Here is a 16,844-nt window from a genome sequence, read left to right on the forward strand (position 1 = left end):
GGGTTCTGTTAACAAATGCTCACAAACTAACTGGCTTTGCAGAAACGCCTGGCCATTTTTTTTATATTAGCACTCAGCACCATGAGCTTGAGCAGAATGTCTCAAAGCTAGCAACAGCGCAATATACTCGGTCAATGGCCAGGAAGATCAATTGCTCCTGTGGTCTCATTATTTAAAAAAAAATGGCTGTCAAGAGCTCAGGGTATGGATGCTTTCATTTCTATCTTGTCCCTGCAGGGAATCATCCATCTCTGCTCAGCTTCTCCCTCTGACAGCAGAGGCAAGCTCAGCAATTCACACGACAATTGGAAGCACCAGTCACCATTTAAAATAGATCGACCAAGATTGATCCCAAATGCATTCCCTCTGCTCCCAACCTCAAATTCATCCTTGCAATACTGGTGCCTGGCTCCACTGCCAAGCAGAATCAATCCTACTGTGTTCTTACTGTCATCTGCAAAAGCGGTCAAACACAAGTTTAAACACCTTTACTAACAGCTACAACTTTAATGCAAATGAACTCTTTTCCTCAATATCTAAACTCAGCCATTAAATCCATGAAGGGAACATAAACTAACATGTTCTGCCAGGCAGAAATAGCTGTCAATTTGCACTGTTTGATCATCTTTTGCATCGCAAATCTGCCTGACTTGCCAAATGCCAAGGATAAGTGACGGTTATATCCACCAAGAGATAATATCACCTACAGAATCTTATAGTGCAGGAGGCCGCCATTCAGTCCATCAAGTCTGCACTGACTCAGTATCTTAACCAGGATGCTCATCCTATTCCGGTAACACCCTGCATTCACTATGACCAATGCACCAAACCTACATGTCTTTAGACCATAGCAGGAAACTGGAGTACCCAGAGTAAACCCACAGACACAGAAGAGAATGTGCAAACTTCATACTGACAGTCACCCAGGGCTGGAATTGAATCTGGGTCCCTGGCACTGAAAGCAGCAGTGCTAACCACTGTGCTGCCCATGAACAAACCTGAAGAGACCAGTTTGAAAATTAACTCAAACTTATCGCTGCAGTGACCAACTGCTGCGCATCAGGGCATTCACTAAGTACTGATTCATTTTTAGACAAGGCCTTATTGGTTCCAGATTCACAGCTTCCTAACTGAAATATCCTATCACTCACTGTGCTAAGAGCCCCTATAATAAATTTCAGGAACTGCAGCTGCAATGAGGCAAACTAATACATTGAAAAGCTTCAGAGACACACAAACACTCACCTTCTTCTTGATTGGAGCAGCCACATTGCATTTAATCTGACTCAGTGTCTTGAGCAAAAACTTGGAGTCATCTGGAGACTGGGTAATCTTCTCAGTCTTGTTTATTCCAAAATGATGCTTCTTGCAGAGCTAAAGAAAATGGAAGGGAAAAATCAATCATCTTTGTTCTTTCTGACACTGATGCTCTTGTGCATCATTCTAATCTGACACCTCATCAGAACACGACCACTTCAATCTTTCGCACTGCAGTGATTAGGGTATGGCCCTGAAAACAAACACCCAAAGAGCTCTCTCATTTCTTCCACTCTGGTTCCAAGCCATCCAAAAAGTGACAACGCTTAAACGTAACAATCTAAAATCCAAAGCTGACCTGTAATATCCAATCTCAGCAAAATTCATTCAGCCACAACCATTTGAAATCAACCTCAAATATCATAACACAAATACATATCCAGTGAAAATGCATCCAAATTAATTCCTCCAAAGCTCTGAACAATGCAATAGCCTTGTGGTATTAAAATTTCTATCACAAGTAGGCTTCCATTAACACTAATGAAGTTACTGTGAAAATCCCCTAGTCATCACACTCCAGCGGCTGTTTGGGTACACCGAGGGAGAATTTAACATGGCCAATGCACCTAGTCAGCACGTCTTCAGACTGTGGAAGGAAACCAGAGCACGTGGAAACCCATGCAGACATGGGGAGAACATGCAAACTCCATACAGACAGTGACCCAAGCTGGGAATTGAACCCAGGCCCCTGACAGAGGCAATAGTGCTAATCACTGTGCTACTGTGCCACGAGATTAATCTAGAAACTCAGTTAAATATTCTGGGGACCTGGGTTTGAGTACCACATCTGCTGTGGCTGGATGAGTTGAATATTAAAAAAAAAAAATCTGGAATTAAGCATCTCTTGATGACCATGAAACCATTGTAGATTGTCAGAAAAAAACCAACTGGATCACTAATGTCCCTTAGAGGAGGAAAACAGCCCTCCTCATCTGGTCTGGCTTACACATGACTCCAGAGGTACCGCAATGTAGTTGACTCAACTGCCCTCAGACAAATAGGGATGGGCAGTTAATACTAGCCAGCCAGCGACACCCATGACTGAATAAAAATAAATATTTGTAAATTCACTGCCAGTTGAATAAATAAAAGCAAACTGAGTCTTTAATTTCAACCTCTCCACTCCCAACCTTTGCACACGGGCCAATAACATGGGTTACTTGGGCCTGATCCCAATATTGAAGACAACTTTGGCACCTTTTATTTGCTCTTTGTACAATTTAGGCAAGAGGCCTATGCTTAAATGAGAAACTCCAACTCCGGCCCAGGTGATGATAGTTACAAGCTTAAGGACATTAAGGGAATCTTGAATATCTATGACTAACATTTTTTTTCCAGTATTGCAGTCCTATTTATATAGGAGCTCACAAAATGCTGGAACTCTGCCATCTCAGCATTGGCGTGGGCAAGGTTCCAACAATGGAAATCTCCCATTAGCTCAGGCAGAAATTTCCGGTCTCACTTGAGCGAGGCCCCAAAATCCTGCCCAGAGGATCTGTTCAATCAGGTTTTTATTTGTTGATGGGATTTGGTGTAATGGCTAGGCTAGCACTTATTGCCTTGAACTTGTTAGATCATTTCAGAGGGCATTTTCAGAATCAACCACATTGCTGACAGTCTGGAGTCACATAGGCCAGACCAGGTAAAAATGGCCGATTTCCTTCCCTAAAAAGGACATTAGCGAAGCAGATGGGTTTTTAAATGACAATTGGCAGTAGTCATCATCAGACTTAATCCCAGATTCTTACTGAAGTCAAATTTCACCATCTGCCATGGTGGGATTCAAACACAGATACCCAGAGCATTATTCTGGATCTCTGGATTACTAGGCCAGTGACAATACCACTGTGCCACTGCCTCCCCATTGTTGTTATTGATAGGATGTGTAAGGACTTGACCAAACAGAAGTCTGCTGGTTACTGCGGTTTCTAGATTGCAATGAAGATAGCCAGAGCTTCAACTGTGCACCAAGATAAAAGCAAAATACTGCAGATAGGCCCTGACAAAGGGTCATCCAGGCCTGAAGTTCTATTCTCCCCACAGATACTGTCAGATCTGCTGAGGTTCGCCAGCATTTTCCGTTTTTGTTTAAATTGTGTAATTAGGCAGATTCTTGCAACGATGGGGCACCTTCACAGGTCCCGTACTATGTGGTACAAACAGAAATCACATGCTGGTACTGATATCTGGTTGATGAAATACAAATTCCACCATTACCACCCCCCCTTGCCGCACACACTTGAAATGCCAAACCACTCATCAAGAAACAGCGAAGGTCCCCTCTTCACCCAAGTGTCTGCATCAGAATAACATTTCCATTTCTACTGGATACTGCATTGGGCTGCAGTGCAGTTTACTTGTTAGCCATGATTGTTATTAAATCACCACTGGAACCCGGGAACCATGGGCTCGGCTGGCACGTTACTATCCATTGCTCATTTTCCTGACAATGGAATAGTTGGCAAGGTCACTGCAGAGGCAGCCATGACTGTGGGGGACACACATCACAGGCAAGACTGAGTAAAGATGGCACATTTTGTTTCCCCCAAGGACATTCGTGAACCAGTTACGTTTTGTCCAACAATTTGATAGCTTCAGGGTCACTTTCACTGTTCAGCTTTAGTTTCCAGATTTTCCTTTGAATGGAACGCAATTAGCATAGCGACTTTCAAACTCTCACCCTCTTGAGTATTAATCGCATGAATCATTCATGACTGTGTCCCCAAGGAACATGTGATAGGACACTGGATGGAAAATGCAAAGCCAATCTCTTACATCTAGCTATTAATTTTTTTTTAAAAAAGTGTTCACATCAGGACTAAAGTTAACCTCTATCAAAAATGTTTCTCAGTATAAAATGGAGCAGTGTCAATTGTTGGCTTTTGGCCATTTCAAATAAGTTGCGTACAACCCCACCCTCAAACAGCCCCAACTGACTACACTTAATAACTTTGAACCTTGGTTCCTAACCTTATATTCATATCAACATGAGAATTGAAGTCATACATGTTGTCAGATACATAGCACTCCCGTGATGACTCATTAGACAGCAAACATACTGCTGCTGTCAGGAAAAGTTGTCACTTGCCTGAGGACAAGACACACACTTGGGGTGAAATGAGTGTTAAAATGAAGTGGAGAGGGGTTGTAGAATCTGGAGAACAAAACCATGTTGAGAGCATGTTTTATTGGATGCAAGGATGCAATGTTCAGTTATTTTTAAATGCCTTTGGGAAGGTGAACAGCTAGATAATCTTAGCTGAAGCACTGACAATCCTTGATGGATTTGACACTTAGAATAATTTTGAACTTTTTTCTCATCTATCAGCTTAAATTCCCAACACCTTTATTAACCTAGATGTTTATCACCCACCCCCCAGTTTTCTTCACGAAGACTGTAAGCTGACCAGACACTGGACCTCTGACCACATTCAACTCTCAGTCCATGAGAGATAGTTTGGTAACTTGCTGCTTCATGACAGACAACATTACAAAATACAACTAAGATACATGTTCAAAAGGGTGACACCCTTTGCATCTAGGTGTCACCAAACTACTTTAGTACATTTCATTGTTTTGTTGCTTCATCTCATGTTTCATACAGTTCACTACTAGTCAAACTCATCCCAGCGAAATTCTTATTGAAGTTTAAACCTGATGTTTGAGGCCAAGGGACATCTCCAGGCAACAAACTGTTCAAATCACACATTTTCATATGTGTGGAGTAATCAAGCAGAACCAGTTTCAATTCATTAAAGGAGTAATTTTAGAGCATTTTTAAGAAACAAGCAATTATACAATACAGTGTGTGGTCTTTCAGAAAAGATTTTAAAAGGTGTCCCAGAGGAGGCTTGAGTACGATATTTATGATGTAAGAGGAGTTGTGTCAGGAGTTTGGATATTCTCCCTGTTTCTGCGTGGGTTTCCTCCAGGTGCTCCAGTTTCCTCCCACAGTCCAAAGGCGTACAGATTAGGTGGATTGGCCATGCTAAATTGCCCTTTAGTGTCAGGGGACTAGCTAGTGTAAATGCATGGGGTTATGGGGATAGGGCCTGGGTGGGATTGTGGTTGATGCAGACTCAGTGGGCCAAATGGTCTTGTCCTGCACTGTAGGATTCTATAATATAGAAAAAAGCTGGCTAACAAAAGGGTTAGTGCTGGAGTGTGCTTGCTTGGATTGGAGAAAAGTTCAAAACAACATAGGCCAGCAATTTGTGCTGCTCCACTTAGAAAACTAAATTTTAAAAAACTTCTTTAAAGTGATAGGGCGGCACAGTAGCCTAGTGGTTAGCACTGCTGCTTCACAGCTCCACAGACCTGGGTTCGATTCCCGGCTTGGATCACTGTGGAGTTTGCACATTCCCATGTCTGTGTGGGTTTCCTCTGGCTGCTCCTGTTTCCTCCCACAGTCCAAAGAGGTAGGGGTAGGTGGATTGGCTATGTTAAATTGACGGTAGATGCGTAGGTTAGATGATTAGTGGGCAAATTTTGTAGGGATATGGGGGTAGGGCCTGTATGGGATTGTTGTCAGTGCAGACTCGATAGGCCGAATGGCCTCTTTCTATACTGTAGGGTTATGATTTCTGTGATAGAAGCATCACTGGCAAGGCCAGCATTTGTTGCCCATCCCTAACTGCTGTTGAGAAGGTGGTGGAGCAGCCTTAAGCCACAGTGATATAGCTGCATCTACAGTGCTCTTATGGAGGGAGTTCAAGGCTTTTGACCTGGCAGTGAAGTAATGGCAACATAGTTCCAAGTAAAAATGGTGTGGGGCCCATGGAGAACTTGCAGGTGGTGTTCCCATATGCCTGCTGGGCTTCTCCTTCTGTGATATTTTGAAAAGGCGCTTAGCAAGTTGTTGCCATGCATTTTGCTGATGGTACGTACTGTTGCTAGTATGTTGGAGAGGGTGAACGTTTAAGGTAGTGGATGGGGGTCACCGATCAAGCATGCTGTTATCTCCTGGATGGTCGGGAGCTTCTTTCATTTTGTTGGGAGCTGCACTCATCCAGGCAAGCGGAAATTATCCATCACACTTTTAATCTGTACTTTACACACAGATCAGGCTTTGGGGAGGCAAGTAGCAAGTGACAAAATTCTCAGTATCTGACCTCTTGCAGCCACAGTATTTATCTAGTAGGTCCATTTAAGCTTCCAGTCACTCAAGACGCAAATGGTTGGGGATTGAATGATTGAAATGGTGATCAATGCGAAGGAGAGTTGGTTAGAATCTCTCTTGTTGGAGATGGTCATTGTCTAGCACTTATGCAGCATGGAGGTTACTTGCCACATATCACCCCAAGCCTCAATGTTGTCTCGGTCTTGCCTCTAGACATGAACTGCTTCAGTTTCTAAAGGAGTCACAAATGACCCTGAACACTGCAATCAACAAACAGTTCTGACCCAATGATATCATAGGAGAATCATAGAATCTCAACAGTGCAGGACGCAGCCATTTGGTCCATCACATCTGCACTGACAACAATTCCACTCAGGCCCTGTCCCCGGAACCCATACATTTACTGCTGACACTAAGGGGCAATTTTGCACAGCCAATCAACCTAATCCACACATCTTTGGACTGTCAGAGGAAGCCAGAACATCTGAAAGAAAACAACATAGACATGTGCAATTTCCACATACACAATGATCCAAGGCTGGAATCAAACCCAGGTTCCTGGTGCTGAGGGGGTAGCAGTGTTGACCATTGTGCCGCGCTGCCCTGGGAGAGAAAAATGGAGATGGAGAGAAGCAACTGAGAATGTTAGGGCCTGGAACACTTTCTTGAGAAATTTCTGCAGTGATGTCCTGGAGTGGAAACGATCGACCTCTGACATCCAAAACCATCTTTCTTTGGGGTTAGGTACAACTCCAACCAGTGGACAATTTGCCTGCTTTTTGTGACAGGATTGACATCGACACACTGTGGAAAATTGTCAGCCAGATACCAGTGTTGTAGTTGAAATGAAATAGCTTGATAAACAAAGCACACAATACTGGAATTTGCTACTGACCTTAAAAATAGGTGGTTTGAAAAACTGCAGAAGATAGATATGTTAACAGACAGCTCAGTGGAACTGAAGATAATGCAAGTACAAAATGTGAGAGCAATAATACAATTGTACTACATGCAGAGTGGTTAGCATTGCTGCCTCTCACTCCAGGGACCTGGGTTCGATTCCCGACTTGTCAGTGTAAAGCTTGCACATTCTTCCTTGTCTGTGCGGGTTTCCTCCAGGTGTTCTGGTTTTCTCCCACACTCCAAAGATGTGCTGGTGAGGTGAATTGGCTATGTTAAAATTAACCCTTAGTGTCCCGAGATGTGCTAAATTAGAGGAATTAGCAAGGTAACCAAACAGGAATAGGGCCTGCGTAGGATTGTTGTTGGTGCAGACTCGATGGGCTATGAATCTGCAAAGGGAAACTAGAAATGAACACCTAACCTCAGTGGTAAGGAACACAGGCCTTGGGTGCAAATACGAATTTGAGAACATGAAATTAATAATTGAACCATAATGAAGTAATTTTAGATTTAGTAAATGGAGTATAGGAGCAGAGGTTAAACGGGTCCAAGGAAACGGTTAAGCCACAAAGCACCGTCATTTTGGGGGCTTCATTATAGAGAGAATATAAATCCAACAAGGGCATCCAATAAAGATACAGAAGGACAGCTCCCCTTAAGGTTCAGATATCTCGAGTGAGGTATCCTGTTTTCTATAGGACCCCCCGGGTTGAGTTCAGATACACGGGCTTTGTTTTACCTGCACTCTGAGGCTGTGTAGCTCTGATGCATTTTGGTTCAAACAGTCGGAACTATGCTGTAAATAGAAGTCAATTTGATATCATGCAAGAGCAAGCAGGGGACTTAAGGACATGGATTCAGAGCATTAAAAGGAAGTCCTCAGGCTGACAAATCTGATTTAACAGATGCTAATGGAATTCTAAGCTTTACCACAAGCAGTCTAGAACTTAAGTCACGAGATGACAATGAGCCAGTATAAAATCTTAACCAGGCCTCAGATGTAAAGGGTGCAGTACTGGACTCGACATTACACAAATGATAAAGAGCTGAAGGGGCAACAAAAATTCAAAATGACACTGCCTGTATGGAGAAATGCAAGTGTGAATAATTGAGGTTTTTCCCCTCCCGCACAACAGGCTAATATGACAGATTTTAAAACTGTGGAAAGTTGGGACAAGGTAGATTGAAGCAAAAGTGATGCCTATTGACAGGACTGAACAGATTAGAATGATGGACAAGAAATACACCCCAGTGGCAAGGACGTGGCATTCACTTCAAGGGTCAGTGGTTCAAGCAGAATCTCTGTTGAGATTCAAGCTTAGATCAGTTAGATGGATGAAGGGAAAAGGGAATATTGGGAAAGGTTGGGTAAACATTATTTGCTAGAATGGAGTATAAATGGTCAAAAGGTGAGGTAGAGCCAAACTGGTAGCCAAGTTCCACACGAGGGCCAAAATTTCACATCAGCCACGAATCTTAGCAACTTTTACAGATGTGCCATAGAATGAATTCTTTTTGGTTGTTATCACAGTATGGTATGGCTCCTGCTCTGCCTAAGACCACAAGGAACTACAAAAGGTTGTGAATGTAGCAGCCCAATCCATCACACAAACCAGCCTCCCATCCGTTAACTCTAAGCTTGTAATTCCAAATAAACCTGTTGGATTTTAACCTGGTGTTGTCAGGCTTCTTGCTGTGCCCACCCCAGTCCAACACCAACATCTCCACATGTATACTAAAGGAAAAGTGCAAATTACTGCTGACCAATAGAAAAGATGGAAAAGAAAGGCAGCTGCAGCCCTGATCATTCCAGGCTTGGACACTTTGAAGTGAACAGCTCAGACAGGTACAACAGTTATGAGAAAATGTGGGAGAAAACTAATGAATACATCGAGCTGGATCAGTTTGATCTCATTTCCCTATTTGTGAATCTTCCTTTATTCACGCTGAGGTCAGTTAGTAACAGGCGGCACAGTAGCAGTGGTTAGCACTGCTGCTTCAGGGGCTGCGTTCAATTCCCGGCTCGGGTCACTGTGTGTGGAGTTTGTATGTTCTCATGTCTGTGTGGGTTTCCTCAGTGCTCTGGTTTCCTCCCACACACTCCAAAGATGTGCAGGTTAGGTTGATTGACCATGCTGAAATTGCCCCTTAGTGTCCTGGGATGTGTAGGTTAGAGGGATTAGCGGGTAAATGTTAAAGGATATGGAAATAAGGCCTGGGTGGGATTGTGGTCGGTGCAGACTCGATGGGCCAAAGGGCCGGTTTCTGCACGGTAGGGTTTTATGTTCTAACAATATGACCATTTATTTTATCCTGAAATAGCTACTTGCTATAAATGCACCCATTACCATTATATGGCTCCTTATTTGATGGTGGTTAAATGATGCCGAATATACTTCTTTAGTGAGGACACTTATCAGCATTATATAAAAACAAAACAATGGCAAACCCAAAGATGCCTTGCAAGGAATAAATCTGCACAATGTTGCAGCATGAAACAAAGACTGCCACCTTCCATGAGCTGGGGACAGGTTGGTAAAGAACAGAGACCTCCATCTGTTGTCCAAGTATAGGAGATTTTTCAATAGCCCAAGTTTCCTTCTGTACACTGAACTTTCCAACAAGATCCATCAATTGAAGCCAAATTTTATATTGGGGGAACAATATTTCAATATCAGTGACAACAGTACCCATGCATTTTGCTGGCAATGCAACATTGCCCAAGTCATGGCAAATTAAACAAGATATAGCTTGGAAATAAATTTCATACCAACACTAGTTATGTAGCTCAGCAGAAGTAGACTAAAGTTGCTCTAGATTTATGAATCAAAGACACTGATCTGGAAGAAATATCACCACCTGTGTTGCGACTGAAAATTGAGTTCAAAGATTGCTGACTAAACTGGCACTAAAAGATGTTCAACCAGGGTTGTGATTTCTAACTGGACAACCTCAAAGTTGGGTCACATGCTGTTTTATCATTTGCAAGTGTCACTACATTTTGCTTAGTTTAGTGAGTGAATTAGTACTTCAGAGTTAATGAGTTAATTCTTGAGTACTATTAGTAGAATTAGAAAGAATTTTAACAGAAGTGTTATGGAATCTCAGAATCCCTACAGTGCAGAAAGAGGCCAAATCAGCCCATCAAGTCTGTACCAACCCAGGCCCTATCACCATAGATCTATGCAATTGCCCTAGCTAGCCCCTCTGACATGAGTCTCAATCCACCTAACACATACATCTTTGCATTGTGGGAGGAAACCAGAGCACCCAGGGGAAACCCAGGCAGACACAGGGAGAGTGTGCAGACTCCACAGAGACGGGTGATAAGCTGGGAATTGAACCCTAGGTCCCTGGTGCTGACAGACAGCAGTGCTAACCACTCGTGCTACCATGTAAGACCAGTCCGAACTGCTTCTTTCCATACAAGAGAATTAAGTCCGAAAATTGGGGAGATGAGACTGGTTGCGTGATGATATAGACAAAAACCAAGATGGAAAATAAAACTAAAAGTAGGCTATTCAGCCCCAAGTATATTATGCTAATCAGTGTTTTGGCTGATCCTTTTCACCTCAAACACATTTGTTCAGACTATCCCTACCTCAGTTGACAGGACAGCTGGCTCGTGATGCAGAATATCATTAATAGAGTGGGATCAATTCATCTATCAGCTGAGGTTACTTATGAAGCCCTCACCTTGCCAGAGATGTGGTCACCCTCAGGTTAAATCACCACCAGTCAGCTCTCTTTCAAAGGGGGAGAGCAGCCTATGGTATTATGGGACTTGGGGTGATCATCAGATCTTCGATTCTTTTTGTCACAAACTCCAACAGAACTCAATAACAGAGCTTCCAAAGTTCCCTTAGGGTAGAGTTCCTAAAGTTCACAAGCTACAATAGACAGCAATTACTATCTAATGGCAGGAGCAATCTGTTCACCACAGTGACAGGACTGGTACATAACAACTCTTAAGTGTGAACTGTGCTGCTGGATGCTGACAGCTCATTAATGGAGACCTGGAGCCTTCTTCAGGGAGGTGAGGGACAACCTCGGAGCTATCCTGGCCCATTTTCAACTACACAACAACCAGCTTTAGCAAGTATTGGCAAGTCTTCATCTCGCCTATAAAACACAGGAAGCATCAAACAAGAAAAAGTGGCAGGAAATACTAATTTACACCCAAGAAAAGCATCCCAACAAGCAATGCTTGATTCATAGTTGTTAGAGCTCAGTGGCAAGATGAAACTCAAATAGGAAAAATAATCACACCTCAGTATTTGTGCACTTCAGTTTGCAAGTTGTCAAGAAGAAAAGGCACCTCAAATGCAGACCATTTCTTATGAAAGGTTGCATCATGTTTGAGAGACAGACCTAAAAAATATATCCACCACTGAGAAAAAAAAACACAGGTTTTAAATGGAGCCCAGTGTAAAAAAAGTGTGTAAAGATGTATATTGTGATGTTTAACATTAAAATGCCTTATTAATGTGCATTTTCCTCATGGGGATGAGGAAAAAGCAAGGGAATGGCACTAAGCCATGATGCGTTTTGAGAGCTGGTACAGACATGGACCAAATAGCCTCCTCCTGCACTCAATTAGCAGTTCAAAACACCTTTTAAATGCTGATCATAAATCCAACATGCATTTACCAAGACATCCTAAACTGGCAGTCAGAAGGAGCCTGAAGCCCAAGAAAATATTTTTTAGTATCTGTACGTTTTTTCCATTGGTTGCTTCACTCAGTGCTATCTTGGTTTGATTCCTGCTTGGGTCACCACGTGGAGTCTGCACTCTCGCCAGGATTCCTCTGGGTGCTCCGGTTTCTTCCCACAGTCCAAAAGATGTGCTAGTTCGGTGCATTGGTCATGCTAAATTCTCCGAGTGTACCCTAATAGGTGCCAGAGTGTGGCAACTTGGGAATTTTCACAGTAGCTTCATTGCAGTGTTAATACAAGTCTACTTGAGACATTAATAAATAAATTTTTTAAAATCTTTACACTTCAATAATTCTTCACCTTGCCAACATGAGCACGGGATGCCTTTATAAAACTGCTTTTCTCTTCAGAGCATGAGGAACATTGCCTGCCTGAAGTTGAACAACGTTGAGTTCACTCAGAAGGAAAAGAAAAGTCAACTTGATCAAGATTACAAAATCAAACTGTGTGCACTTAAAAGTACAGTAAACTGGATGGGTCAACATTTTCATTTTTAAGCAAGTTACACACTGGCTGATGCTTTGGACTGATCTTCAGGTCAATTCATCAACATGAAGGAACTTTGATCTCACTGCCAGCAAGGAACAAGTGCTGTTTGACAGAAAGGAATTACCTGTTCACGACAGCTTAGCATAGCCAACTACACTAGATCATTGCAACCCAGAAGTATCACAACAGCTTTAATGAGAGAAAACAGTGCTACAAAATGAACCAATGATGGGAACAAATGTACTGCATTTCAACAGCAATGCTGGGTTTATTACCAAACTCGGTCAAGAAAAAAAACTGTCCAATCCAAGATTAACTTTCAAGATTCAGAAATCAAAAATATTATATTTTGGTGGTCAGCTAAATTACAGAACCAGATGAAGGCAGTTGGAACTGGCAGATTTCCTCTCAGCTATAACGCTGTAGTCTTTCAAGGCTTCCATGGGGAAAACGCTCCTTTGTCTTCAACCATTCAAGCTTCTGTTTGGGTCCCACCTCGGCAAAGCTCTTCAATGTCCAGTTCTCAGGATCAAGGCCACCTCATTTTGATCATAATCATCATCTTCTGGCTAACGTGTCTTGATATGCACTTCTGATCAAAGCAGACAGTCACCCTTTGGTGCCTGTATAAATCTTTGTGGGTGTATTGGTTTCTCTTCCACCATCCCGCATCCTACTGTAAATTATCAGGCTTATCCCACTCAATCCATCTGCACTTGCAGGGAATTATAAGCAGGCATCTTCAAACCACCTACTTCAAATTCTCCAACTCTACGAATATAATTTACAATCTACACAAAGGTAGAGCTCATGGCTGCAAAATGACCCATGAAAATCATCATGGCAGAGTAGAGTCAATGCATAGCATACATGTTCCATTACCCGTTCCTGATCCACTTGCTGCAAGTTTGGAAACACCAAACTACATGAAGGATGTGACTCTCTTTATTCAGAGTCACAGGTCATGGGTGTTCATCTGTGGGATTATTTTCCAACGAAAGCAACGGAGGCCGAGTTAGATAGATTTTTCAATAGACAAGCTCGGAAGGCAACAATTATGGAGGGGGAGGACATCAAATTGTTTCTCAACTTTACTTCAATCAGAACAAGCACAGTCTTATCAAATGGCAGAAGAGACGATGGGCCAAAATTACCTACTTCCACTCTCAAGGCCTATGTTGTTATCTTTAAAAATCCCAACACCAGAACAGAAATTAGTTTGGAGCAAAAGTCCATTTATAGCCACAGTTGGGAATATGACTATCCAGTAAAGGTTTAGCACTAAATTGGGAGATTTAAGAGTACCTATCGAGAGCCACAAAGCATTTCACTGTCTCATGCTACACATGAAAATCAATCCTAACTGAATGTGTAACTGATTAACTGCTATTTGCAAGATAGTACTGTGTTGGAAGAATGGATACCAAGGGCAAAATGTTTCACAGCATTAGACTTCAATTGAAAGTCAAATAGACCAAATAGAGGGATGTATCTACACAGCCAATATAGCTAAATCACAGCAACAGAACAGTGCATTCACCATAGCAGGGATCCAATATTCATCGGTTCTATTCTAGCAATGCTTTGGAATTGTAACATAACGCTCACACGTCACTTGAAATGTTTTACCAGAATCCCCAATCATTTGATGCAATTAACTATTCAGATGAGTTTGATTTTAACATCCATGTTTTCATTAGAATCATAGAATCCCTACAGTGCAGAAAGATCTTCGCTATCCATCGTACCCACGTAACTGTCTAAATGCTTTTAAACAAGATACAATTGTGCCCACCTCTACTATTACCTCTGGCAGCTTGTTCCAGATATTCTCCACTCTGAAAATATTGCCCCTCTAGACATTCTTGTATCTCTCTCCTCTCACCTTAAACCTTTGCCCTCTAGTTTTAGGCTCCCCTATCTTTGGGAAAAGATAGGACTATCTATGCTCTTCATTATTTTATAGACCTCTAAAAGGTCACCCTTCAGCCTCCTACGCTCCAGGGAACAAAGTCCCACTCTATTCCTCTCCTTTTAACTCAATCCATCAAGTCCCAGTAGCATCTCAGTAATCTTTTCTGCACTCTCTTTCTAGTTTAATAATATCCTTCCGATAATAGGGTGACCTGAATTGCACACAGTATTCCAAGTGTGGCCTTACCAATGTCCTGTACAAATTCAATAAGACGTCCCAACTCCTGCATTCAATGTTCTGACAGATGAAACCAAGCATGCCAAATGCCTCCTTCACCATTGTCCACCTGAGACTGCACTTTCAAGGAGCTATGAACATGTACTCCTAGATCTGTTCTGTAACTCTGCCCAGTGCCCTAAGTCCTGCCCTGGTTCAACCTACCAAAATGCATCACCTCGCATTTGTCTAAATTAAACTCCATCTGCCACTCGCCAACCCACTGGCCCAATTGATCAAAATCCCACTGCAATTGAAGATAACCTTCCTCACTGTCCACCATGCCACCAATCTTAGTGTCATATGCCAACTTACTAACCATGCCCCCCCTATATTCTCATCCAAATCATTAATATAAATGACAGTAACAGTGGGCCTCGCACTGATTCCTGAGGCACACCACTGGTCACAGGCCTCCAGTTTGAAAAACAACTCTCTATAACCACCCTCTGGCTTCTGATAAGAAGCCAATTTTGTATCCATTTTAGATACCTCACTCTGGATCCTGAGAGATTTAACTTTGTACAACAACCTACCATGCGGTACCTTGTCAAAAGCCTGGCTAAAGTCCATTAGACAACATTCCTGTAACCCCAGACATATACCCTGCTAATCCCCCCGACACAAGAGTCAATTTAGCAAGGCCAATCAACCTAACCCGCACATCTTTGGAAAATAATAACTCACTACTGTCGATTCAGGTTGAAACCAGGATTCCTCAACTGATGAGCACAGGTTTCAATACATTGCAAAATATTGCTCCCTCCGAATTTTACATTTTAAAACTGTTCCCAAAAACTTTGCGTGGTCTTTACTTCCAAGTATCATCAGTTACATCAAGTGCTGAAAATGTAAAATTTGACCAGAACTATACTTAGTTGGGAAAAGGTAGTCACAGAAGTGCTTTAAAATAGGAAAATAATGAAGTATTTTACCCCTCAGGATACCAGGCAGAAGATATGGGGGTGTGAGGGTGCATGCGTGCGCTGCTGCTGGAGAAGAGATGCTCAAGCATTTTCTTTTACCTCCAGTTCCAGGTCCTGAGGCTCTGCTTCAGAGAGAGGGATCACTGCTATCTTGGTTATTTTATACACTTCATGCTCGCCTGGGAGCTTTCCAACCACTGTTTTCTGGCGGATTAGAAGGAGCTGCCATGCAAAATCTGAAAAGCAAGTGAAAAATCAGTCAATTATAAAGCACTCACACCAATCACCCAGGAGGGAGAGACGAAGTGACTACCCCAGCAATAATGAGAAAAATACAAGCGGACAATGCTGGAAAATCTCAGGTCTGACAACATCTGTCAAAAGTGAGTAGAGCAAATCTTTCAGGTCAGGGTGACCTTCCTGACTTGACATATTGGCTCTGTTCTGTCCCCACAGATGCTGTCAGACCTGTTGAGATTTTCCAGCATTTTCCACTTTTGTTCCACTTTCCAGTCAAGTTGGATCAAGTGAAGAAACAGACAATTGATAAACATGGTATTTTCTAATAACATGCAAATGAATAGCCAAGCCAGTGCATGAAACCTTCAACTTTTTCCTCTTTAAAAAGAGGTCTCAGTCATGGAACACAAAATGCAAATTTTATTGATATAGATGGTCCAAGTGATTAGGCGAGGGTCTGGTAAATGGAGTACTATGTTGGTAAATGTGAGGTCATCCATTTTGATAGGAGTAACAGCAAAATGGACTATTTAAATGGTAAAAAATTGCAGCATGCTGCTGTGCAGAGGGACCTGGGTGTCCTTGTGCATGAATCATAAATTGGTTTGCAGGTAATAAGGCGGCAAATGGAATTTTGTTCTTCATTAGAGGGATGGAGTTTAAAAACAGTGAGGTTATGTTGCAGGTTTATAAAGGTGCTGGTGAGGCCACACCTGGAATCCTGTACGGTTTTGGTCTCCTTACTTGAGAAAGGATATACTGACATTGGAGGGGGTGCAGAGGAGATTCACTAGGTTGATTCTGGAGTTGATAGGGTTGGCTCACAAGGAGAGACTGAGTCTATACTCATTGGAATTCAGAAGAATGAGGTGAAATCTTACAGAAACATGCAAGATTATGAAGGGAATAGACAAGAAGCAGGCAAGTTGTTTCCAATGGCTGG

At 42.4% G+C, this 16,844-nt stretch overlaps 1 protein-coding gene across 2 annotated transcripts in view; it reads right to left on the bottom strand.

Annotated features, from left to right (window-relative positions):
* Positions 1-16,844, bottom strand: part of inpp5f (inositol polyphosphate-5-phosphatase F) — a 216,584-nt gene that overhangs the window by 92,479 nt on the left and 107,261 nt on the right. For both annotated transcript variants that reach the window (XM_080205744.1, XM_080205743.1), the window contains exons 3-4: positions 15,761-15,897; positions 1,246-1,374 (exon numbers count right to left, since the gene is read on the bottom strand). In XM_080205744.1, the coding sequence (XP_080061870.1) occupies positions 1,246-1,374; positions 15,761-15,897 (266 nt within the window). The remainder of the gene's footprint in view (positions 1-1,245; positions 1,375-15,760; positions 15,898-16,844) is intronic.

This window comes from Carcharhinus amblyrhynchos, chromosome 17, assembly GCF_965287045.1.
Source record: "Carcharhinus amblyrhynchos chromosome 17, sCarAmb.v2.hapA, whole genome shotgun sequence".
In the NCBI taxonomy this organism is placed as follows: Eukaryota; Metazoa; Chordata; class Chondrichthyes; order Carcharhiniformes; family Carcharhinidae; genus Carcharhinus; species Carcharhinus amblyrhynchos.